General features: G+C 38.2%; 2 protein-coding genes across 4 annotated transcripts in view; one reads left to right on the forward strand and one right to left on the reverse strand.

Moving 5' to 3' along the window:
- Positions 1 to 4102, forward strand: part of LOC138970718 (uncharacterized) — a 61441-nt gene extending 57339 nt beyond the window's left edge. For both annotated transcript variants that reach the window (XM_070343204.1, XM_070343205.1), the window contains one exon: positions 11 to 4102. In XM_070343204.1, coding sequence (XP_070199305.1) covers positions 11 to 166 — 156 coding nt within the window. In that variant the 3' untranslated portion in view covers positions 167 to 4102. The remainder of the gene's footprint in view (positions 1 to 10) is intronic.
- A 2283-nt stretch (positions 4103 to 6385) lies between these two features.
- LOC138970719 (RING finger protein 141-like) lies at positions 6386 to 24171 on the reverse strand. 2 transcript variants are annotated; one of them, XM_070343207.1, is made up of 7 exons: positions 24046 to 24171; positions 17434 to 17512; positions 16106 to 16326; positions 14357 to 14465; positions 12513 to 12667; positions 10444 to 10569; positions 6386 to 9372 (listed from the first exon to the last, which is right to left on the reverse strand). In XM_070343207.1, the coding sequence occupies exons 3-7, from the start codon at positions 16249 to 16251 to the stop codon at positions 9225 to 9227; spliced, it is 684 nt and encodes a 227-aa protein (XP_070199308.1). In that variant the 5' UTR covers positions 16252 to 16326; positions 17434 to 17512; positions 24046 to 24171; the 3' UTR covers positions 6386 to 9224. The 2 variants fall into 2 exon arrangements, with proteins under 2 accessions (XP_070199308.1, XP_070199307.1); XM_070343206.1 differs by lacking the exon at positions 17434 to 17512.
- Between the last annotated feature and the right edge of the window lie 216 nt (positions 24172 to 24387).

Consider the following 24387-nt stretch of genomic DNA (forward strand, 5'->3'; position numbering starts at 1 on the left):
TTTCCATTAGCAGGACGACCACCCAGGGGAGGTCACCGAGGTTCCCAGCCCTTTCATGAAGCCGCACGCTCGCTTCCAGAGCGGCTTGGACCAAGTTCAGTCACAACACCACCATGAGTTTCTGCCTGCCATGCCAAGACCACCCCTCTGCCCCACCACATGGTGACGGTCCATCGCACTACATCATTCATGGATGGGCCAGTCCATTTTCGTCTCATAGGGGAGATTGTGCACTACATCTGATTTTTGACTGAGAGCATGGGGTTTCAATTCATTGAGGGGGACGGTCCATTTTCAGGGAGATCACGCGTAACTGAGAAATTAGGATGGAAAGGGAAGAGAGGGGGTTGATGATGATAATGATGACGATAATAAGTGACATTGACGAACACGACATGTCGGTTTTTGTTTTGGATAACTTGAAGTTGAACACTGTATGACGTACTGTAATTGTTTAGCAGACGGAGAGAGTGCATGTGTTTCCAATTTTTGTCCGTGTCTTTTTGGCATAATAATAAACAAATATGAAGCAAGCAGCAGATATTTTCAATTGTTTGTTTTGAATTCTTTCATAGAAAACATTCAGATTATGAGGTATTCTAATTCTAATATATACTAACTAAGAAGAAAAGGTATTTCACTTGTGTTTTGTACCCAAACAAAAATATATATACACTGTACTAACAAAATTTAAATAAATAAATACAATACAATACAATACAATACAATAACTTTATTAATCTCTAAAAGAGAAATTGCATTGCTGAGCTTTAAAAGATCGATTTGGTAAGGCACCCACAAGTTAACTTCTCTTCCAAGCATTTTATATTTAATATTTTTAGGGGGAAAAGTTGAGTCTGAAAGAGTTTTAAGGCTGTTTTTTTTCCTGATTTGAGCAGCTTATTAAGAGGTTAAACTTAACTGTCATTGCCAAACGCTGACATAGGTCATACAGACAATATCTTGAGTAAAATATCACTGGCTGTGTAAGTCGCGATTTACATTTGAAGGAACAACAGCTTAGTGCATCAAATCCCTGAATCTTTGACCCCTCTAAACTGACATCCTTTTTTTCATTACTACTTTTATACACATTGTATGGATTTGTGGAGTCTCTTTACATTATCAAGAAAGGCCATACCAGTGATAACAATATTGTATAAGTATTGTGCTTGTAGACTTATTTTAAATGTTGCAAGATTTATTTTCAATTCTCTTGTTTGATAAGTACATATGCTCCCATTGGTCTTCTAAGAAAACTGTTTTCTGTAATGCTCTGAATGGTTAAGCCACTGGTAAATCTTGACAATAATATGTTTTTGATTTTTATATCTCAAAAGATCCTGTCTGTGTCATTTGATGTACTGATGTTTATTTCAAATGAATGTTATGTGTAGATCTGCATAAATGTAAAGTGTTGTATTTTTGTTGTACTGTTTTGAGTTTCCTTTTTATATGCATGCTGTGCAGAATTTGTTTATAAAAAAAATGCACGTTGGTGGTGCATGTTGATAATATTCAAATGCAGGTTGTTTCTTGTTAAAAGGCTAATACTGCAACTAGGGTTATTGCTTTAGAGTTTGTTTCAGCAATAGAAAGTGAAGTATATTTGAATTTCTCCTCAGTATTGTAACTCTTCCATTCAAGAGATATTTCAATAAATTGATTATGTAGTGATGTTTTTCATACTGGTGATTTTGACACAATGATTGTGATAAATGTTGCTTTAATACACTGTAATATATTAGATAAGTACATTTTTGCATCAGCAAATCGAGTTTGTAATCTAGAATGATTAACAATTTTAAAATTGGATCACAATTAATATACTAGAATATGTACCAGGTTTTTTTATTATTTTTTTTTATTAATGTTGGATATTTTGCTGATCAGACATAGTGGTTGGTGAAATAACAAAAAAATATACTGTGATGATTTTATGAAATATGGTCAGGTTTTGTTTTATAAACCTTGTGCTATATTTCTGCAAGACTGTGATACTGTTTTGATAAAGGATTTTGCTTTTGAGCATATTTTGTGTAATTGTTTAGAAAGTGTATCAGTATTTGTATGTTTAAGTGTCTTGAAGACACCATGTGTTTTTTAGTCCACACTGTTAGTCTGTAACACACTCTTTCTCCTACAATTGAATTTACCATTAGTGTCTGGGAAGTTATATAATGCCAAATAATCTGTAGAATGTGGAAATGATCTTAATCTGCTACTCAGACTTAAATGGTTGAATGTTTGTATTATTTCGCACTAATATTAAAGATACTACAAGACACAAAGATCTGCTCATTTCTTGTATTTTTTCTACCATATACATACGTACTACTTCTGGATGCTGGAAGCATTTCCTATAACTAATTATTTGTTACTTTGTGCAGTGTATGAAAAGGTAGTTATTCAGATCTTTGGCTTTCGAGATCTGTAGATATGTGTAACAGCATTATACTGTGCATTGTGGAAAAGAAAAAAACACACGCAAGAGGAACAACAATTTTGTACAAATCTACGGATTGTAGAAAAAGGGTATTTTGAAGAAGACATTACTTTTTTTTAATGCCGAAATTATCTTTTTCTCATGAAAAGCTCAGACAATTAACCACTAATAATTGATTTTTGAAATGGTGAAAAATGATATAGTGCCTTAATATCTGATCCAAAGGTACTCTGAAACCTAAATCTTAAGCACTCAGTGATCGAGTTACACATGGCTAATGTGAACTTGCCAATCGTGTGTCATATTTGGCCTAGATATAAACTTATAGAATGTACCTGAAATCTAGAAGGGGTTGGTTTGAAGTCTGCCCCAGCAATAAGAACCGCAAGTAAAAGATCGAACTACATGTTTAGATACAAAAAGTCTAGATTTTCACGTCAACAGATGCAATTATTTTTTTAACATTGAAAAATTCTGCAAAATGTTACACAGTGCTACCTGTAGAAACAACTTATTGAATGGTGCATGTAAAAGCTAATCTACAAATGCATGTAGATCACTATGGGTATGCCAAAAATGTTCTTATAAATATATATGTATACATATATATATAAGGACAAATCCCGCGTTAGGGCGACATTGTGTCACCCAAAGGGATATTACGTTCTTTCCGTCCTCTATAGGCGACGAAATAGGTCAAACTTTTCTGCATTTTTTAGTGGAAAATGCTTCGACGCCGGAGCGGGTACTGGACCCAGTGCCTTTGTAGTGCACTTGCACTACAACCGCACTTTGTAGTGCACTTGCACTACAACCGCACTGGGTCCAGTACCCGCTCCGGCGTCGAAGCATTCTCCACTAAAAAATGCACAAAATTTACAGGACGGAAAGAATGTCAATACCATAACCCGGCAATGTTGGCGCAGTGGTATTGCAATAAGTCAAAGAACAGAGTCAGAAACAGTGGAAACCATTAGGGCGACCCAGAAACCGTCGCCCTAAACACCAAGTACAGTAAAAATATCCCTTTGGGCGACACAATGTCGCCCTAACAGCGGAATTATACTTATATATATATACATATATATATATAAGGACAATTCCCGCGTTAGGGCGACATTGTGTCACCCAAAGGGATATTACGTTCTTTCCGTCCTCTATAGGCGACGAAATAGGTCAAACTTTTCTGCATTTTTTAGTGGAAAATGCTTCGACGCCGGAGCGGGTACTGGACCCAGTGCCTTTGTAGTGCACTTGCACTACAACCGCACTTTGTAGTGCACTTGCACTACAACCGCACTGGGTCCAGTACCCGCTCCGGCGTCGAAGCATTTTCCACTAAAAAATGCACAAAATTTACAGGACGGAAAGAATGTCAATACCATAACCCGGCAATGTTGGCACAGTGGTATTGCAATAAGTCAAAGAACAGAGTCAGAAACAGTGGAAACCATTAGGGCGACCCAGAAACCGTCGCCCTAAACACCAAGTACAGTAAAAATATCCGTTTGGGCGACACAATGTCGCCCTAACAGCGGAATTATACTTATATATATATATATATATAGTTCCCATGTGTTGCGCATTATTGTTATTATTGCATAAAAACCACATGTAAATGTAGATGAAGAACAATTAAACTGGGCTTTTCTAGTATGTATTGCAGTGTTTATTGTCCGGTGTGTGTTGCAAAATGTGTGTGTGTTGCAAAATGTGTGTGTGTGTGTGTTGTAAAATGTGTGTGTGTGTTATAAGAAAGATGTGTATGTGTGTTCTGGAAGACATGAAAAGAGAATCCAAACAGAAAATTTAAACGAAAGCTCTTTGTATGAATTTGCATGCAACAATAACTTTCAGAGAGGAAACATATCCACACAGCATCAATGACATTCAGTATATTAGTTTTGCTGTAGTTTTCACTTCACTGTCATGCATTCAACCACCAAAAACAACGCAATCAACAACAACAAAAGTCATCATCTGCTGGAATTATTTCTCACTGTATTCATGTCAATTTGAAGAGTCCTTGATGATTACAAACAAAATTTGATCACATTAATAATGAGATGTAAAAAATATTAGTGTATCACAACACTTAAAAAACATTTAACATACCAGGAGTAAACATTCAAACATGTTCAATCTTTCTTGCAAAAGCTGTCACAAAGACTTCTTCAGCGCAGTGAAAAAAACACCCTGCTTTAGGGGGGAAAAGAACAGCTGATATTTTGAGTGCATCACAATGTAATTCAAAACTGACATGAGGGCAATAATTGTATACACACACACAAAAAAGCCATACCTCTCATCTCCTAAAATTCACAGTGAAACTACATTTGAAAAACAAACAATAATACAAACACCCTCACACACATACGCATGCACACACACACCAAAACAATAACAAACAGATATACCTTGAGCACTAACAATTGACCTTTATATTAGAACATAAAAGTTATTTCTTCCAATACCAAAAATAAGCATTACAGCAATATAGACCGCTTTCACCTGCTAAAAAATATTAATATTATCAACAAACACACAAATCTAAAATACTTTCTTGGATTTGAAAAATCTGGTACATTCGTTCGTTCAGCTGCTTACATGCAAAGGCAAGAGTCAAAGTAGTTTTACTTTTTCTCAAATACAATGTTGTACTAATAAATCTAAAGGTGAAAATATGACTGAGGCGTGGTCAATTGTATATAAAATGCTTCCAGTATGCATGGCCACTTTGAACAGAGATGTGCGTCATTCTGGAGATCATCAAACATTAGAAAGGTGCAAAGTTTCAAAGCTTTAGCGTCAATAACATCTGAGATAACCTGAACATTAAGTTTTTCATCCACAGACTGAGCTCAGATAGACTGGCGGGCCTAACAGCACTCATTAAAAAAACCTCTCCTGATAACTCAGAGGAGTAATTAAAAGTAAAAAGCTGAAGTCATTGTTATTACTGTAAAAAGATTAATGGACAAGAATACCAAACTGGTAAAAGTCTAACAAAGAGTAAAACCAACCTTAAGATATAACAGACCCTGGAATCGCAGTTAAAATCATAGAAATTTGTGGGGGAGAGCATGTGGTGGAAGGGGAGGGGGGGGGGGTGTCATTGGAGAGGCAGAAATGAGTGTGAGACAGATAAAGCAAGTTGAAAGTACAAAAATATTCTTTTCAAATATTAGCGTTGTCACCACTAAAACAGAAAAGTTGACCCTCCAAAAATGCAGGTACAGTAAAACCTGATTTGTAAAATACAGATAGATGGACAAGTCTGTGCAGTTACAAACTTTTTTTTTTGTAAATGGGAAGTTCTATTTAATATCTTTTCTTCGCCCCTGCATTTTATTGGTGGGAAAAAAGAAACAAGAGTCCAATTTGCTGCTGAAACAAACTAAAACAACATTGCAATATAATGCTGTATTTGCTTTAGGCAGGGAAAAGCTTGTGCATGAAGCCTAAAGAATACACATGAATGCATAAACAAATAAACAAATAAACAAACAATTTTTTTCTTTATTTGGTGTTTAACGTCGTTTTCAACCGTTCAAGGTTATATCGCGACGGGGAAAGGGGGGGGGGGGGGGGGGGGGGGGGGGGGGAAGGAATAGAGCCACTTGTCAATTGTTTCTTGTTCACAAAAGCACAATCAAAAAATTCCTCCAGGGGCTAATGCAACGTAGCACAATATATGACCCTACTGGGAGAATGCAAGTTTCCAGTACAAAGGACCCAACATTTCCCACATACTGCCTGACCAAAATCTTTACAAAAATTGACCACATTTCTATACAAGAAACACTTAACAAGGGCAAAAAGAGAAACAGAATCCGTTAGTCGCCTCTTACGACATGCTGGGGAGCATCGGGTAAATTCTTCCCCCTAACCCGCCGGGGTAATAAACAAACAAGGAAAGAGAAAGAGAAAGCACACATGAAAATGTACTGCTGATAAAACCAACATTTATCAATTCCGAAGTCACAATGAAAGAAAATGTATCACAGTGAAAACACAGAACTGCATTTTGCTATCAAAACACCTGGAATTGCATATATATATATATATCATCAATATATTATTCTGGGTGGGAGTATTGCTATAATAGTAAACGTATTTACAGTACCACAAGTATTGTCTTAATTGCAAATACTCTGAAAACTGCTTCAGTGAACCTGCTGGTCTTCATTCATCAAATTGCATTCAAGTTATGTCTTTCTTTTAAAAAAAATGTTAAAACCGTCTTTTACGTCAAAGATTACTACTTTTGAGAGTGTCAGAAAAGCCGTCTGGATAAAAACAAAACTGATGATTAAACAATCAGTGACTGTGAGTTACTTCAGTGATTTTTTTTAAGGTAAATAGCAGAAGTTCTGGTCCTGTATTACAATGGCACAAAATACTTGAATAATTCTCATGAATGTCTTTTCATTGACCCGGTTCTGTGCAGGAATTACAAATATGCAACAGCGACAACAATAGCAGCTGCTAACTTCTATGACACTTTCACTTGATAATTCAGCTAACTACATCTATATCCGCTCTAACGACATCCTGTAATATTTTATATGTTCATAACACTGGTCTGTCTTTGAAATACTTGGCAACAATGATTTTTAAATTTTAATCACTTACGAAAGTAAATTCACATTTAATTCACCTGAAATGGTACACCGTCTTCTTGCATACAGAATACATGTACAATCAACGATTTTGTATCTTCATCAAGAGTACAACAGATACAAATGTTGCCTTCATTACTGTGCATGATAGAGCTACGTGTACCACCATGATTTTACATTATGAGCAGGGTCCATATGGTCTGAACAATACAGCATACACACTATACACACACACTCAACAATTGCACAGTTACAGAACTATCATAAAAGAAGAAACAAAAGAAGTAACATTTAACCTTGAGAGTTAATATTGCACACAACCTATGCCACCTTGCACAACTGATAAAGCCAAATGTACCCTTGTTCTCAAAGAAGCCCCCCAAAAAACAAATGCTACATTTTGAATCTGCGGGATAAGTCCCCACAAAACCCTGCCTCATTTGGGAAGCCTCCCCCTCTCATACACCCTCTGATGAGTGGACACCTCCCAATAAAGACTACCTTCTGTTGTCCCGTGGATTATCTTGACCAAAATATACATGTTGTGAAAGACCACCTCCAATGTCCTTTCATTGATGCAAGTATGTACCACTGTATAAATTGCAGAGCTCTATAATGAGCTCTTCATCAACTCCCTCATAATCAATGTCATGTGACCCAATCACAGCTGTTCGTCCAATGACACCAGGCGACATACATTTCATTTCTGGTGTGGGTTTTGCAAGTATATTTGTAACCTTTACATTTTGCTTCCACATTTAATGATTTACAGCTACTCTGATAAGTCTTTGAATACGGCAAGATCTCCCCCCCCCCCCCCCCACACACACACACAATTCATTTCAGCATACAAATCACCCACAGTTCAGTTGATCCAGGTGGGTTAGAGAATGGATCAAAAAGCAATCTATTGACATGGGTATTTTTTTTATCACAGGAACAATACCAAACCTCTTCTGAGCCAAATCCTGTGAATTAATGTTCAAGATGAGATGATTGTGATAGAAAAAAACACACACAAGCTATATTTGTTCCTTTTGTTCTTGTTCAGTTTTGGATTGCTTCTTTGAAGCAGATGCCTTTTTCTCCTAATCTACTGACTAATTCTCCACACAATTTCTTCTACATTCAACAGGTGGTTGCGTCATATTTTGATGCTGGACACACCCATAATGGAGGACACATCAGAACAGAAACGGCTGATTGAAATAGCTACAGCGGTCCCTCACATGAACTGGACACCTCGGGCCACAGTAAATCTGTCAAATATTGCAGGTAGCCAGTCATGGGACGGGTGCCCCCACTACAGGATCTTGTTCTCCCGAAAGCAGGGTATGGCTGCCTAAATGGCAGGGTAACAACAGTCATACAAATATTAACCCGTGGGAGTTTCATCCCAAGAACGAAGAAGACAGAAGTTAGTCTGCAAAACCTCACAAACTGACCTTATAGATTTCCCCAGAATCTGAGTATGACTGGCTAAATGGCTGAATAAAGAACGGCCATACACATAAAGCCTGTTCTTAATATACGCTGCATGCATGCGCAGTGTCAAAAACAACTGCGTGCAGCTGCATGCAGTGAAATTCACTGTGCAGATTTTGCTTTGAGCAGTAGAAAGGCGTGTCCTACACAGTAGACGCTGATTGGCTGGCTGACAATGGCACGTTTTAACCTTATGACGATATTTCTTTAAAACTGGAAATCTCTGGCACCATTTTGTGCTTTGTGTTATTTTTTGCGCAAAATCGGATTACGTTTAATTTGGCCCACCAAGGGGAAATTCGTTCTGAGATTATGTGAAATGAGTTGCGGTTGCCGTTCCTTTCAGAGATTTGACTAAACACTGCACGAAGTCCATTTTGAGATGCAAACACTGCACGCAGTACGGAAAGTCGCAGCCCATGAACCCAGAAGAAGAAGACCTTCCAGAGCAGTCCATGTGTACTCAAACCTTAGTGGATATACTCTATCCTTTGTGTTTGCGTTAAGTTTGGACTCCATGTGGAATGAAAAAACACACTGTGTTCACGTAGGCTTTGAGTTTGCATTAAGTTTCGACTCCATGTTGAATGAAGAAAACATAATGTGTTCACGTAGGCTTTGAGTATGCGTTAAGCTTTGACTCTGTGTTGAATGAAGACAACGCACTGTGTTCACGTAGGTCGGTCAGCTAAGCCCACCAGATAGCCCTTGAGGTCAGTCTCATAGTCACTGGAGTCCGGCTTTTCCGTCAGCACCCACGTGTCGTCCGACCCTGTGACCTTCTCCCGACATAAAGGGCAGTTGCTGCGACTTCGCTGGCTGTTGGAGAGCAGAGAGAGAGGAATTATTGCTTGAAAGTTGTCACTGTGGTTATTTAAATTCTCATAAAAATACATGTAAATTTACATGCATGGATATATGCTACACAGAGTCATACAATACATTCATATGTTGAGAGACACACAGGTACACACACACATTCATGCACATACGCTACATTTAGCAGAGAGTTGAACATGACCAAGCATGTAATCACACACGCATTGATTCATGCCACACAGAGAGTCATACAGAATTCATATGTTGAGAGACACACGGAAAACACACACTCATCCACACACGCTACATTTAGCATAGAGTTGTGCATGTTTCATCTTCATATACCCAGTGGACCCTTAAAAGAATTTATCCTACATACGTGAGAGACACTCGTGAAATAATAATCGTTCAAATCACACATGTGTATATCATGTAAATGAGGTCATGTCAAGCAAGTCTGGCAGGGACCTGTTTTTCCATTGCTTATGATGCCAAAGTCACCGAGACAAACGTCATTATACTTATAGAGAAAAAAATTGCGGTCGCTAATTACCCTCGATGAATTTTTAGAACTAACACGTCACGCCACACTTTCAGAATGACGTTTCTTTGTTTTGACGTAATAGATTGCACGAGGCTTTAGAAGAGATCGAGGTTCCAAAACAAGCGTCTTCAATTTAGCTGCCTAGACTGCAGGACATTTTCAGTAAAATAAACGTAAGTACAGTATGTAGGATAAACAGAATACTACATGGCTTGCTGTGTCGTACCAGATTTACACTCGTTGCTTTTTCAAATAGTGAACAGCTCGCTTTCGCTCGCAGTTCAATATTTTAAAAAACAACTCGTGTAAATCTGGTACGACAAAGCAAGCCATGTAGTATTCTCTATATATATACACTTGAAAAAAACCACCATGTTGTCAATAACCCCATTTAGCGTGGTTTACAGTCCCACCGACAGTCGATCTTCTTTCAGTATGTGACGTCACTTCCACTGGGTTAATTCCTGACTTTGCAGACATGTTTAGCTTATTCAACTTTTAAGCCATGTTATAGTGCTTATCCATACCTTGTCCATGAATCGATGCAGATTTCACAGAAGTTATGTCCGCAGCCCAGTATGACCTCAGCCTTGCGCTCCATACATATACAGCACTCGTTGTCATCCTCTACTCCCATGTTGTCTGTGTCAAAGCTGCACACAATCAGGAATATCAAAATCACACCATACATATACAGCACTCGTTGTCATCCTCCACCCCCCCTGTTGTCTGTGTCAAAGCTGCATACAATGGAAATATCAAATGAAACTAATTTCTTGTACAATCGATCGATGTAAAAAAAAAATTTTTTTTTAACCGCACTTTTTATAGTTATAGTTTGATCGTGTAGATCAGACACTTGGCCACAAATAACACCTGTTTTTTTAAAGAAATCATCACATCGATTCAGTGCGAATAAGCTTTTGCCAAACAACCCTTTTTAACACTGTCTAAGTGATCTTTGCTCATTTATTTTGGTCTTAAACGCTTTGGCGAATAATTCTAATTAAATGGTGCTGTTGAGAAATGAATGTCCTCCAAAAATGTAATTTGTTTTGCCTATTTTCTCAGCATGTTGAAGAGACACGTTTGCCTGCAATCACGATTCGCTTGACCCCTACCCTGTTTAACACAATTTATGAACAGGTAAACGATAAAAACAATTAAATACTATGCACTTGCCGTATTGCCAGTAAATTATCCTCTATGAATCTATTTATCTTATCTGGTTCATATTTCACGACAATTTGAAAATGACGAAAAATCACTCGCAACAGCGGGCGCGAATGAGTTGCGTTTCTTTTGCCGGGGACTGTACAGTGGAACCCCCCTGTTAAGACCTTCAAAAATGGGAGTAAGTCTTAAAGGCACAGTAAGCCTCCCGTAAACCATCACAGAGCTCCCCGAGGGTCTAAATACAGTACAAGCATACTTCCATTTGAACGCTCACCGAACGGGAACATCCTGGCTGCTTTCTGTCGAGCGTGAGACATTTTCCAAGAATTTATTTTCGTGGACTTGGCCCTGAAGAACAATGGCGCCTCGTTTTTGCGCTAGACCTAACTTTTAAAATCTAAATGATAAATTGACAGCTTGTTACACAAACATTCTTTAATCATAAAAGAATTCGTTTTTCATCAAGACAAGATCAGAACAATTCGAAGTTGTCAAAGTTTAAAAAAAGAAAAGCCCGGAAGCAGGGTCACGCAAGGGTCGTAGCAGACGACGGCCCGGTTTATCAGTGCAAATCGCCGTTCCTCTCAACAGTCAAAAGCCATCGCTAGAGTTCTTGTGAACCACAGCCGTTGTTTCGTGCATGAAAAACGTGCTATTGTAGATATTCAAATGACTAACTATGACGACTGCATTGTGAAAAGTGGGAAAACTGGATCACACGGGTTCACGATGGCTCAGGGGTAAGATAAACCACGCAAAAATAAATTCTTTGAAAATTGTTCGCTCTTTACGGAGGGCACCTAGGATGTTCTCAATTGGTGAGTGTTTAAATGAAAGGGTGTTTGTACTGTGTGTAAAAGCCTGACCGTATCTGTGATGGTTTACGGGAGGCTTACTCTGCCTTTAAAAAGGAGGGAGTAATAATAATAATAATAATAATAATAATAATAATAATGCATAATATTTATATAGCGCATATATCCAGGGTTTAACCCTGCTCAAAGCGCTGTACAATCAAAATACTACGACAACATAACATTATTTAGCGTGCAATCACACACATATCAATGAATAATGAGTATTGAAAGGGAGGTAACTTTTCAGAAATTATGAACAGAAAATGTGAGAAAACAGGGCTGTAAAAAGGGAGGGAGTCTTAACTTGGGCGGTCTGGAGGGGTTTCACTGTTTCACTGTTTTTATTTACAAGTGTTCTTCAACTGTGACTACCCAAAACTAGCGCTTGCAACATGAGCATTTAATCACCGCCTTATTCTTCGTTCATGGGCTGAAAGTCCCACCGGTTTTACGCGTATGCCAATTTTTACTCCGCTATTCAGGCAGCCATACGCCGATTTCGATTTTTGGAATAATGAGACAAGTACCGGTTTAAGTTATGTAGTTTAGTCTTATCCACTCACTCATTGAAGATGGCTGAAGCAGTGACTTCAGTGGGCCGCGGTGACTGCAGGTTGGAGAGCTGGGAGACTTGGTCCGAGATTTCTCGGTGCATCTGGCAATACTGTCGCAGTGTCAACGCTCGGCATGAATCCACAGTCTTTGTTCTTGTGTTGATCTGCAAACAATCAAAAATCACAATAAAGGTGCAGGTACTACTTTCAAAACAACACCCACCTAAAAAAAAAATCATTTTCAGTAGCTGATCCAATTTTTTGTGAAATACTAAACTGCAGGTAAGGCCTAACAAAAAAATAGGTGTGGTTACGGTAACCCGACCTACTCTATTTTTAGGGGCCAACCCTATAACTTTTTATTACATTTGTCAAAAAAAAAGAGAAAAAAAAAGAAAACAAATGCAGAAAACGCAATGAAAGCGAAAGCGCCCGAGTCGCACACTTATTTCCCTGTCAAGTAGGTTTAATTTGTACACATTAGAAAAAAAGTTTAAAAAAAAAAAAGTGCCTAAGAAAGATTTGCAGAAACTATGAATGTACACACTTAATCAAACACCCGGAATAAATACTTTCGTATTGTTAAATTTTTTAAATTATTTTTTGTGTATTGTGACATTTTACATTATTCACAAAAATACTGGAGCCAGCGATAGCATAACAGCTCTGCATGCTATGGCAGTCCCGAACCTTCAAAGATTACCTCTCACATAACACTAACTTTTTCAATTATGGCTTCTCTGCCACAATACGATTGAAGTTATTAACTGCAGTCTTAACCCTCAGAGATTCAAAAACACTTAGCCTGGAACAACTATCGCTTCATGAACATGGCAAAAACAAATTTTAGAATACATAAGCAGGAGGAGGCACTGTGTAGCCACTTCTTTAACTTGCAGTACAGCCTGATATTAGGTAAAGGCTTCAACTTTCCACTCGAAGGAAGCAAAAGTAAAGTAAATCAAATGAAATAAATGTTTGCAGCTTGCAAATTTGACTCACAGTAACACAAAAGAGGAACAGGCTAATACTAAATCATTGGCATCTTTCTGTCTGAAGTTTTTACTGTGGATTTGATGTGTGGCTTTTTTTTCCACATAAAATTAGAGCAGTCAATCTAAATTAGAAAGGGCTGGATAAAAATAAAGATAAAAAAGTTTGCTGATGCATTAAGCATTACTCTTATTAATAATTTGTAACAGAGTGCACGCTGCTAAACAATCACCTTTGGAGGCAAAGCCAGTCAAGCAGGGTTGAAGTTTTGGAACTAATTTCTTAGCCCTACAAAAACTGCTATGGGTACGGTAAGGTTCCCAAGAGCATACAAGGAAACAGCAGCAGCCGGACCCTATCACTAAGGCCAAAAAAAAAAAAATAGGTGTGGTTAAGGTAACATAGCCCCCAAAATTAGGGTAGGAAGGCAGGCAATCACTTTTTTTTTTAAACTTTTTTTTCTAATGTGTACAAATTAAACCTACTTGACAGGGAAATAAGTGTGGGACTCGGGCGCTTTCGCTTTCATTGCGTTTTCTGCACTCGTTTTCTTGTTTTTTGGGGTTTTTTTTTGGACAAATGTAATAAAAAGTTATAGGGTCGGCCCCTAAAAATAGGGTAGGTCAGGTTACCGTAACCACACCTATTTTTTTTTAGGCCTAACAGAACTCTACAATTGAAAAGTGTCTTAGACGACCACGTAGAAAAAACGTCGAGCTACTATGAATAGCCCACACTCTTCGCTGGCAGACAACTCTGCAGAGTCTGCTGTGAAGGGTGACGCAGTAGTCGCCCTGTCACAAAATAACTATTTGATATTTGTTCCAATTCCATTGATATTATCCTAACTCCATTTTTACCTTGTAGCAGCGTATCCTGACGGTGGCCTTCCAGAGAAAGGAGTCATCGGTCCCCTTCTTCACCACAAACTGCAGCTGCTTGCCACGACTGTCGCTGAACGTGGCCGTGCTGTTTTCACACACACACATGCTACAGTCAATGTTTTCAGTACATGTACGTAATCTTAATACAGGGTGGTCAAAAAAAATGTAGACAGTTTTGCGTGCCTGTCACTTCTGCTACAGGGCTCCCACCTATTCTTTTTCACCTGGAATGTCTCACACACGCATGAAAGTTTAGTAACTTACTTACTTACTGCCTTTCACGCCTGGTGGCGTGTAGGGCAGCAAAGTTAAGAAAGGCACAGTTTTTTTCTTCTTTGCAACATCATTTCTGGGCGTAGTTCAATAGTTCATCACATTCTCAATCCAAGCACCTCGTCTCTGGATTACGGCTGCGACACGGACATTGAAGTTGTTGATAACTCTGTCCAAGGTCTCGAGTGGAATCCTCCTGATTTCACGAAGAATGTTCTCCTTTAGCGCTTGTATTGTCTGTGGATTGTTGTGGTAAACCCTTTCCTTCAAGTACCCCCAGAGGAAGAAATCTGGAGGAGAAAGATCTGGGGACGAGGTGCTTGGATTGAGAATGTGATGAACTATTGAATTACTCCTAGAAATGATGTTGCAAAGAAGAAAAAACTGTGCCTTACTAAACTTTCATGCTTGTGTGAGACATTCCAGGTGAAAAAGAATAGTTGGGAGCCCTGTAGCAGAAATGACAGGCACACAAAACTGTCTACATTTTTTTGGACCACCCTGTACAATTGTCAAAATAAAGAACTTGATAAGCTTATGATTCTGTGAGTGTGACAGACTAGCTGCATGCTACATATGTAATTTGTCTTAAAAAGTGTCCACACGCTTACACACACAGACATACACACACTTCACATGTAATGTATACACAGACTTGCACGCATGTTGCATGCATGCGAAGGTACACCCACCCTCACACATGTACACCCATGAATACACAAACACACACAAACACTGCACACAGACAAACACAGGTGCATGACTACTGTCTTTTCCTCAAATAAGATCTGTCTTTCTAAAGACACACAAGCTAGTATTGCTCCAGACACATGGTGTGTGTATTTGTTTGTGTCAAAGTAAGGGGGGGAGGGGGGGTGTGGGAGAAGTATAACGCCACTCATTAAATTTGAAATGTTCCAAAAGTTTACAAATTACAGTGGTATATAGTGGCAATCAGACGGGCGCAGTGGCGTGGTGGTAAGACGTCGGCCTCCTAATCGGGAGGTTGTGAGTTCGAATCCCGGTCGCTGCCGCCTGGTGGGTTAAGAGTGGAGATTTTTCCGATCTCCCAGGTCAACTTATGTGCAGATCTGCTAGTGACTTAACCCCCTTCGTGTGTACACGCAAGCACAAGACCAAGTGCGCACGGAAAAGATCATGTAATCCATGTCAGAGTTTGGTGGGTTATGGAAACACGAAAATACCCAGCATGCCTACTCAACGAAAGCGGAATGAGCTGACTATGCTCTCAAGAGTATAGTGTGGGGAACCCAAATGGGCAAACGAGTTCACACGTAACCAGAACATTCTGGAACGCTGAAGAAGAAAGAAGTGGCGATCGAAGCAACAATCAAAGTGGTTTCGTACAGCGGACATCATGCACTCACACAGAAATGAACTAAAAGTAAAATACATAACATAAGAATTATATAACATTGCAAACAAACATACATTTTGTTGAGGTCTTCAACAGACTTGACAAAGTCTGTATAGGTGAGCGTCGCTAGTTGGCCCAGGATGGAAATGTGAGCTTGAAGCTTTCCTTGCTGGTGTTTGAGTTCAGCCAAGCCATGATCAACACTCGGTCCTTGCCCCATTGTGAACAGCAATGTGTGTCTCCCAGTGATATACGTGAATGGAAACCGCAGCTACTCTGATTTCCCTTTCATCATCTGGACAAAGAGAATCAAACATTAGTTCAGGCATAATGTTTTTAATGATCAAACATGAAAACGGCGTGGCTGTACATGTAAATGCAAGGTGTGACTCTCAGTGATATGCTTGCTTGGAAACTTCTATGCCGATTTCACTTTCATCATCTGGACAAAGAGAGTCCAACATTAGTTCGGTGGGTTATAGAATCACAAAAATACCAAGTATCCCCCCCTAAGCGACGTATAGCTGCCTAAATGGTGGGGTAAAAAAAGTCATACACGTAAAAGCCATGGGAGTTTCAGGCCATGAACACATTCTGATAATCATCGGTCCATGCCGTATCGCTCATGAGACCCGAAGGGAAGTAAGGCCAAAAAGAAAAATATGTCTGTTTCCGGTAACATCGCCGAAAAAAATAGGGTCGGTCGGTGGTTTTTTGAAATTTTTTTTTAACCTTTATCTTACGTTTTGTTAACGTCTTTTTACGTTTTGTTTTTTTTCCCCGGCGTCATTGGCCGCCATGTTTTTTTCGCGTGACGACGGAAACGGGAGGTAAGTCTCTTCGATTGTGAAGTCTCATCGACCGGTTACCTCCCGTTTTTATTTTTTATTTTTTACTTTTTTGTGTGTGCGAAAAGCGAAACAAACCTTTAGGGTCGGTGCTTAAAAGTAGGGTCCGTCGGGTTACCGGAAACAGACATATTTTTCTTTTTGGCCTAACTAATTTTACCCGAGTTCAGGATGCCCATGAACAAAGAAAAAGAAGTTCAGGCATATATGTTGTTAATGATCAAAAATGAAAAAGGCGTGGGTATGTTAATGAATGATTACATCTTTGAAAATTGAAATGGGTGAAGAATATATGCTCTAAAGCAAAATCTGTTTAACTTGAAGTTGAACTGTTTTCACATATTATTTAAAGAAATAACAGTATAAGTAGGTAGCTACACCATGGAGTACATTTTTGTAAAAGCTAGGTATGCGGCTTAATATTGCAGGAATAACACGTACACACAAGCACACACACGCACTTACACGCACAGACTAAGCACACACACACTACCCCCCCACACACACATACTCCCCCCCTCACACACACTACCCCCCCACACACACACACATACCAGGGCCTAGTTAATGAGAGGGAGAGGCTTCCACTGAAGATGAGGCAGGGGTACATTGGGCTGGCTAGGCAGTTTGATGCTGTTAAAGATAAGCACTTGAAAGAGGTACTTTGATGGGTCTCTCCTTGACAAAAAGGGCACATTTGACAGGTAGGGGAGGGCTTCAGGTACCCCCCCCCCCACCCCCCCCCCCCCCTCCTCCTTGCCAGATCCAGCCTTGCACACAGTAATAGTAGTAGTAGTAGTAGTAGTATAGTAGTGGTTAGGGACTGGATTGGTTAGTTAGTTAGCTGTTGCTTTTCGGGTCCAGCGGACCATAATAGGCCAAATCAGGACCCCACTGGATTGGTATCCATAAGAAACATGCGCAATGGCTAAACACGACACTATACATACTTCATTTTCATTCTTTACAACTGCTTCACCTTATGGAGGTCTCCCTATTGACGTCATCACTTCGTGCGCACCGGGGCTTGGAGGGCAAGAAGCCACCGCGCCGCTTAGCGAAAACATGGAAGCGTGGTGCCGATCGCGAAGTTTCGCTGCGGCGATTCCGTATTTGCGTCGACGATTTGGCTAAATTTCATTGAAGATGGTGAATACTTGTTGCATAATCGGTTGCACAAGCCGAAGCAACAAGGAAAATGCTCTTGCATTTTTCAGAATTCCGAAAGTCGACGCTGGAGGAAGACACCGAGATTTACTGGAGAAAAGAAGGAGAGCGTGGCTGAAAAAAATCAACAGGAAAAACATAAACATAACTTCTGTGGATGCCAAACCAGAAAAACAGTATTAATTTTACTTATGTATCTATATGATTTGTGCTGGCAGGAATGTGTGTAGTTACTTTTTTGTTTTTGCTTTCTGACTGAAGTGTGTATTATTGAAAACATTTTCAAGGGCTCAACACTGTTCCTTATTTGATCTTGAGATATGATGCTTAGTATGTGGGTGCATGTACAGTTCTTTTCTTTTTACACTTTGACAGTATTGATGTGTGAACAGTTATTGTTCATTGATTCCAAACCTCAACAGCAGTATTAATTTTGCTAATGATTGAAACACCGATTCACTCGCTTTTTGACTGAAATGTGCAGTTTGAAACAAGATTCAACACTGCTTATGTTAATGCCATAGCTTTTTGACTCAAGTGTGTGCCTTAATCAATGCTGGTTAGCATGTCTGTATAGTTTATTGACAAGTGTGTGATTTAAAACAGAAACAAAACTGTTTATGTGGATGCCAAACCTGAAACACAGTATTGATTTGACTTGTGTACAGTATCTGTATGACTTGTGCTGGCTGGCATGAGTGTAGTTCCTTTTTTTGCTTCCTGGCTCAAGTGTGTATAATTCAAAGCATTTTCAAGACTCAACACTATTCCTTATTTGATTTTGAGATCTGATGCCAAGTGTGTGTGTGTGTACAGTTCTTTTCTTTTTTTTCACTTTTTTGTCAGTTTTTATATGTAAACAGTTACCGTTCATTGATTGGAAACACTAATTCACTCATTGTCAGACATGTGATTTTTGACTGAAGTGTGCAATTTGAAACAGATTCAACACTGCATATGTTGATGCCATAGCTTTTTGACTGAAGTGTGCAATTTGAAACAGATTCAACACTGCTTATGTTGATGCCATAGCTTTTTGACTCCAAGTGTGTGCCTTAATCAGTGCTGGTTAGCATGTCTGTACAGTTTATGCTTTTTTTATTTTTATTGAAGCATGTGATTTTAGTAAGAACTAATAAATACATTGTTGTTGCAGTAACGTTTTTGTTCTTAAGACTTTTTTTTAAAGCTTGCGTGTGTCTTATCTGAGACATTTCTTAATTGTGAAGAATCTGGTGAGTGATTGTCAGAATGAGTGTGTATCTGTGTAATGGCTCCTTTGTTTAGTCAACAAAGTTAATATGTTGAGCCCAGCTGTCCTAAACAGAAAAACATGTGTCTGGTTTGTCTCAAAACAGTAACGTTTCACAAAATTGAACAAAACTGTTGAAAACACACCTACTGGAGCTAACAAAGGCAGAGATTAGGTACAAATCAAAAGTAATGTGTTAAATATCACACTCACACCAGCTTCACATTCACAAAGTGACAGATTGGTAAAAATTAAAATACATATAATGTGTTCAACGCTTTATTTAACTGAACTGTCATTGTCAACATATATATAAAAATTAAAAACAAAAAACACGTAACACTGAATTCAGGGAAATTTTTAGTTACTGTCTTCAGCAGCACTAAAGTAAAACGAAATAGAAAAAATAAAAAAGAAGAACAAAAAACACACACACACATTACACATTTACAGGTTCACAATAAATGTTCTAAGGTAATATCAAAGTAAGCACTAAAGCAGACACCAGACTTGATCCCAAAAAGGAAAAAAGAATCGCTTCTCCAAACATAAACATACAAAGTTAGAAATACCATTTCTCGAATAACAATGAAATGAAAACTCACACACACTGAAGCAGAAATAATAGGTAATCTAAAACTAAAGAGCTTCACACATAAACATACAAAGTTAGAAATAGAACTACAAGTTCTTGAATAATAACAAAATGAAAACTCATCAGTGCACACACACTGAAGCAGAAATTATATGTAATCTGAAACTAAAGAGCTTCGGTCAATTTCTCCAAGTATCGCACTTTAGCAACGTCACTCCATGATGTAATGTACTTCTCTTTTGGCTGGTCGACCGTTTTTGTTCCTGATTTTGACATTATTCAATTAAAACACTCCCGAATCATCGAGCGGCGCATTGACGCTACTAGCCGTTCCGCTTCTTGCCCTCCAACCCATTTCTGCGTATCACGTGACACCGCTCCGAAGTACGCAAAAGGGAGACCTCCATAGCATAGAGGCAAGAATATTGCTACGCAGTGTGTTACAGAAAACAATTTTAAGTTTTAACTCAAGCAGAACAACCAAAAGACATGCTGCAGGAACACGCCTGATTGATCAAAACTCTTCTGTTAGTCAACTTTGTGTTAGTGTAACTTACACATTATTTGATCCAGCAAAATATACCAGGAGTGACGTTAAGATTCTATTCCAAAAATACACTCAGACAAAAACATGACCGATCCTTGAATCAGCTGATATTGATAACTACTCCTAAACTAGTTGAACATTACAACACCCACTTTGTAGCTAGGTCAGGCCATTTTTAATTTTTTTTCAAAATAGGCATATATATATATCATTGGAAAGGTATTTTAAAGACAAAGACAACGGTAGTAATTAAATTAAAATAGGTCAATTAGGTAACGAGCTACATAGATTTGAAAACGGCACCCGTCAAGTAGGGTGGGGTCAAAAGTTAGCCCTCTGCATTAATCGGTTTTAAACACTACTTGTACCCAATGACTGGGGTCAAAGTGAGCTTTTATATATACCATTAGAAAGGTCTTTTAAAGACAAATATTGTGGAAGCAATTACATTTCCATAGGTCAATTAGGTAACGAGCTACATGGATTTGAATAGAGTAACTGTTTAAGAAATGTGTGGTCAAACTTTAGCTTTCGGTACTATTCATTTTAAAACACAAAAGGCACAATAATTTTGATAAAAAAATTAAAAAAATGTTCAAAGTACTAATGACAATACGTAAAATATCATTATGTCTACTGAGTAGCATGCTATTGCTAAACATTGATGTATTTTTCTTTTAATGCAATACCATTGAATCTAGAAATGGAGAAAATTAATTTCTTTAAAACTAAAAGTTAGAACATCACAAATTGAGAAAAAAATCACACTGGATAAATTGTATTGCCTGTTATTCCCAAAGAAATGTAAATCACAAGTTTACCTCTAGCTCTACATTAATTTTACTCAACACCAATAGTATGTATGTATGTATGTATGTATGTATGTATGTATGTATGTAGGTATGTATGTAGGCATGTATGCATGTGTATTGGTGTGTCGGTGTGTCAGGTGTGCAAGAAAAAAGGGTATTTTTATATCATGGGTTTTATGAATTTTCTTCTTTTATTCTTTTATAGTTATTAATTAATGACCTATATGTGCTGATGACTAATTTAATTTCCTTTGTTGGATCAATAAAATGTTATGAGTTATGAGTTATGAGTTAGTTTGAAAAGTGCAAATTCAGATTAAATCATTGTTTTAAAATCATGCCCAGGGCATTTTTCTCTGAAACAAAATATGTCATTGTTTTAAACTTGGGGAAAAAAATGCTTCTATGTTAAAAGCAAAGAAATAAAAAAGGAATTAAAAATTAATAAATATATAAATAAAAAGAGAAAGAAAACATGCAGCATGCAAATCATATTTTGTGGTGTGACATCAACATGTCACTGTCTCATTCTAAGCAGGTATAGGTACACATAAAAAGAAGGCACATACATGAGTCCAACAGTGACAGTGCAAAAATCCACACAAGAAAGAACACACCATAAAAACAATAATAGTAGCATTAAAGGGGCAATAATTATGTAAAACAAACTCCTTTCATTTACATCTTCTAAAAAGATCTATTTTTTTACTATGTGTACTTCTTTTCCATCTTTAATCTGTAATCCATGTCATATATACAAAGGTTACAGCAGGCCTCAAATCTACTGAGTAGAAGTGGACAGTGTGTCAGTCTTTAGACATTGTCACAAAATGATTGTCATTTCTTTTGGCGGACTAGTGATTTACAACAACAAAATAAATAAATAAATACATAAATAAATAGGTACAATTAAGAAATATCATTAAAAAAAATGTGCCATACTATTGTTTTTACAAGCTTAGTCGAGATGGCGTTTACCGGTAATTTCTGGTATTTTACCGATTGAGATTCGCCAATACCGATAATAAAATGGGTGCTCGGTCAGACGTACCGATTGTTAATTATTTTGACCGGGGGGAAAAGAAATAGTGGAGAGAAAAATCCTTTATAAAGAATCCATGGTCAGTAAGAGAGAGAGAGAGAGAGAGAGAGAGAGAGAGAGAGAGAGAGAGAGAGAGAGAGAGAGAGAGAGAGAGAGAGAGACTCGCATGGCTTATTGTGCCATTGTCTCATGGAAAACAAACTGATGAGGCTTGGTGTCACAAGGTCGTGTTAACGAAACGTCAAAAATGAAGAATGCTAAAGCCGGCATGCGATTATACTGAAAAATCACCTACGCACACCAGATCCGCTCTTTGCTCACATATATATTTGAGGTCAGTACTATCTTAACCATGAAGCAAAGATCATTGCTGTTGTTTCTGCCTCCAAGAGGTCAGAAAAGGCCCTTGTCATACACTGAAACTGAAACTGCTTCACGGCCGAAACTGAAAGTGCTTCACGGCCTAGTACGTCAACCGCCTGATGATGCTACGATGGCATAGCAAGTCACTCGGTGATTTTGACATCGGCTCTGCGCGTCAACACTTTTTTGACAACCAGGGGGGAATAACCCAAATTTATTCCACAGAAAACGTCTGCGTGTCGATGGCATTGAGAAACATTGATTTAGTCATTGTTTGCCTTTGACTGGTTGCATTGGCAGGTTGACTGATTTTCGTGAGAGCATTGTGGTCAGCTCATGATGTCATACCGGTTTGAAAGATATCTAGCAGTAGCGCGATCACTGAATATAAGCTCTTTACAAATTTTAAAATAAAAATAATATTAAAAAACAACAACATGAACATGCAATTTCCCCAACTGGCCAAGTAGCTAGAACTATCAAGCCAATTATTCTCACTAACACTCCCTCAGCCGGCTCAAGTGAGAAATTGCACAATCACTCATGAACAAGCAAGTACATGTTTACATTTTAACACCAAGTTTGTCAATAATAGTTGATAAAATTAAGTTAACTTTTCTTACAAGAGAAATCGAAAGTAACGAGGGGCGGTAACGAAGACGTGATCAGGGGCGGCTACTCTATGATCTTCAACAATGGCGCCAGATCACGAACACCCCTGTGTCAAAACTACCCATGGAGGCACTAGGAGAAAGCAAATATTGTCATAGTTTCTGGTTTAAATAAGAGATAAATGGCTTAACTATCGATTGACACCCGCTCAAAAATGGCCATATTCACCTAACCAGCGATATTGACCGCCAAAGTGACCCTTGAGTTTGAGAAGCTCGCAGAAATTCTAAAAAAAAAAAAAAAAAAATGTTACCAAGTCTCACCGTCAGCTTTAGCCATTTTCTGGAACCTTGTCACATGATATGCATACATTATGTTCATTAAACCACATGATCGAGGCAATTTTGCAACGTCACCCAAATCGAGGTCGCCGGAACCGAAAGTAACTATTTTCCGCTCGGTAGGATTTTTCAGAGGAGAATAATGGCACGAATTCGTCATCTAAGTGAGTAATGTGGCATATCAACGGAAAATAAAAGAACTAATCTCTCCAATGAGGTACATTATATACTATTTTACGATCTGTAAGTTGTCTTTAAGAGGCGTCAAAGATTCAATGTTTACATAGGTGACGACGTAAGACTTCCGCTGACTGACTTCCGTTGACCTCGCTACACTTTGTTTATGTAGCCTTCTGTCAAATTTGACGTGGAACGAAGTTACGCAGAAGATCCGAAATTTAAGAACACATGCAAGAATTGACAAACTATGCCTACCTTTCTTCATCAACGTGTCACAAAAACGTCATATGTCAGTTGCTTCCATCTCATCAACATCAGTTTAGTAGACGATGAACGTCAACAGTCACACACAGCAACATAGGTACACCATTTCTTTCCGGAAGTTTGTTTTCGTAATTCATAAAAAGTAGAATTCTTTATTTTTGCTTTGGTGTCATTTATTTATCCAAATACATAAATATGTATGACAAGATAATAGTTTAAATGTACTGGTCTCAATCTGATTATGGACCCTGAATATTACTATTGGCAAAAGGTATCATTTCTTTCTACTAAAAATATAGGCTATTCGTTAAAAAAAAAGTTGGACTCATGTCG

Source organism: Littorina saxatilis, linkage group LG7, assembly GCF_037325665.1.
Source record: "Littorina saxatilis isolate snail1 linkage group LG7, US_GU_Lsax_2.0, whole genome shotgun sequence".
Classification (NCBI taxonomy): Eukaryota; Metazoa; Mollusca; class Gastropoda; order Littorinimorpha; family Littorinidae; genus Littorina; species Littorina saxatilis.

What these genes read in the sequence shown, in the direction of transcription:
- LOC138970719 (XM_070343206.1), bottom strand. Translation starts at nt 16,251, where the DNA reads ATGGGGCAAGGACCGAGTGTTGATCATGGCTTGGCTGAACTCAAACAC. An exon ending in GCTTCAGCCATCTTCAATGA is followed by an intron (nt 10,570 to 12,512) that starts GTGAGTGGATAA and finishes GATTGTGTGCAG; the next exon opens with CTTTGACACAGACAACATGG. An exon ending in TGCATCGATTCATGGACAAG is followed by an intron (nt 9,373 to 10,443) that starts GTATGGATAAGC and finishes GCTCTCCAACAG; the next exon opens with CCAGCGAAGTCGCAGCAACT.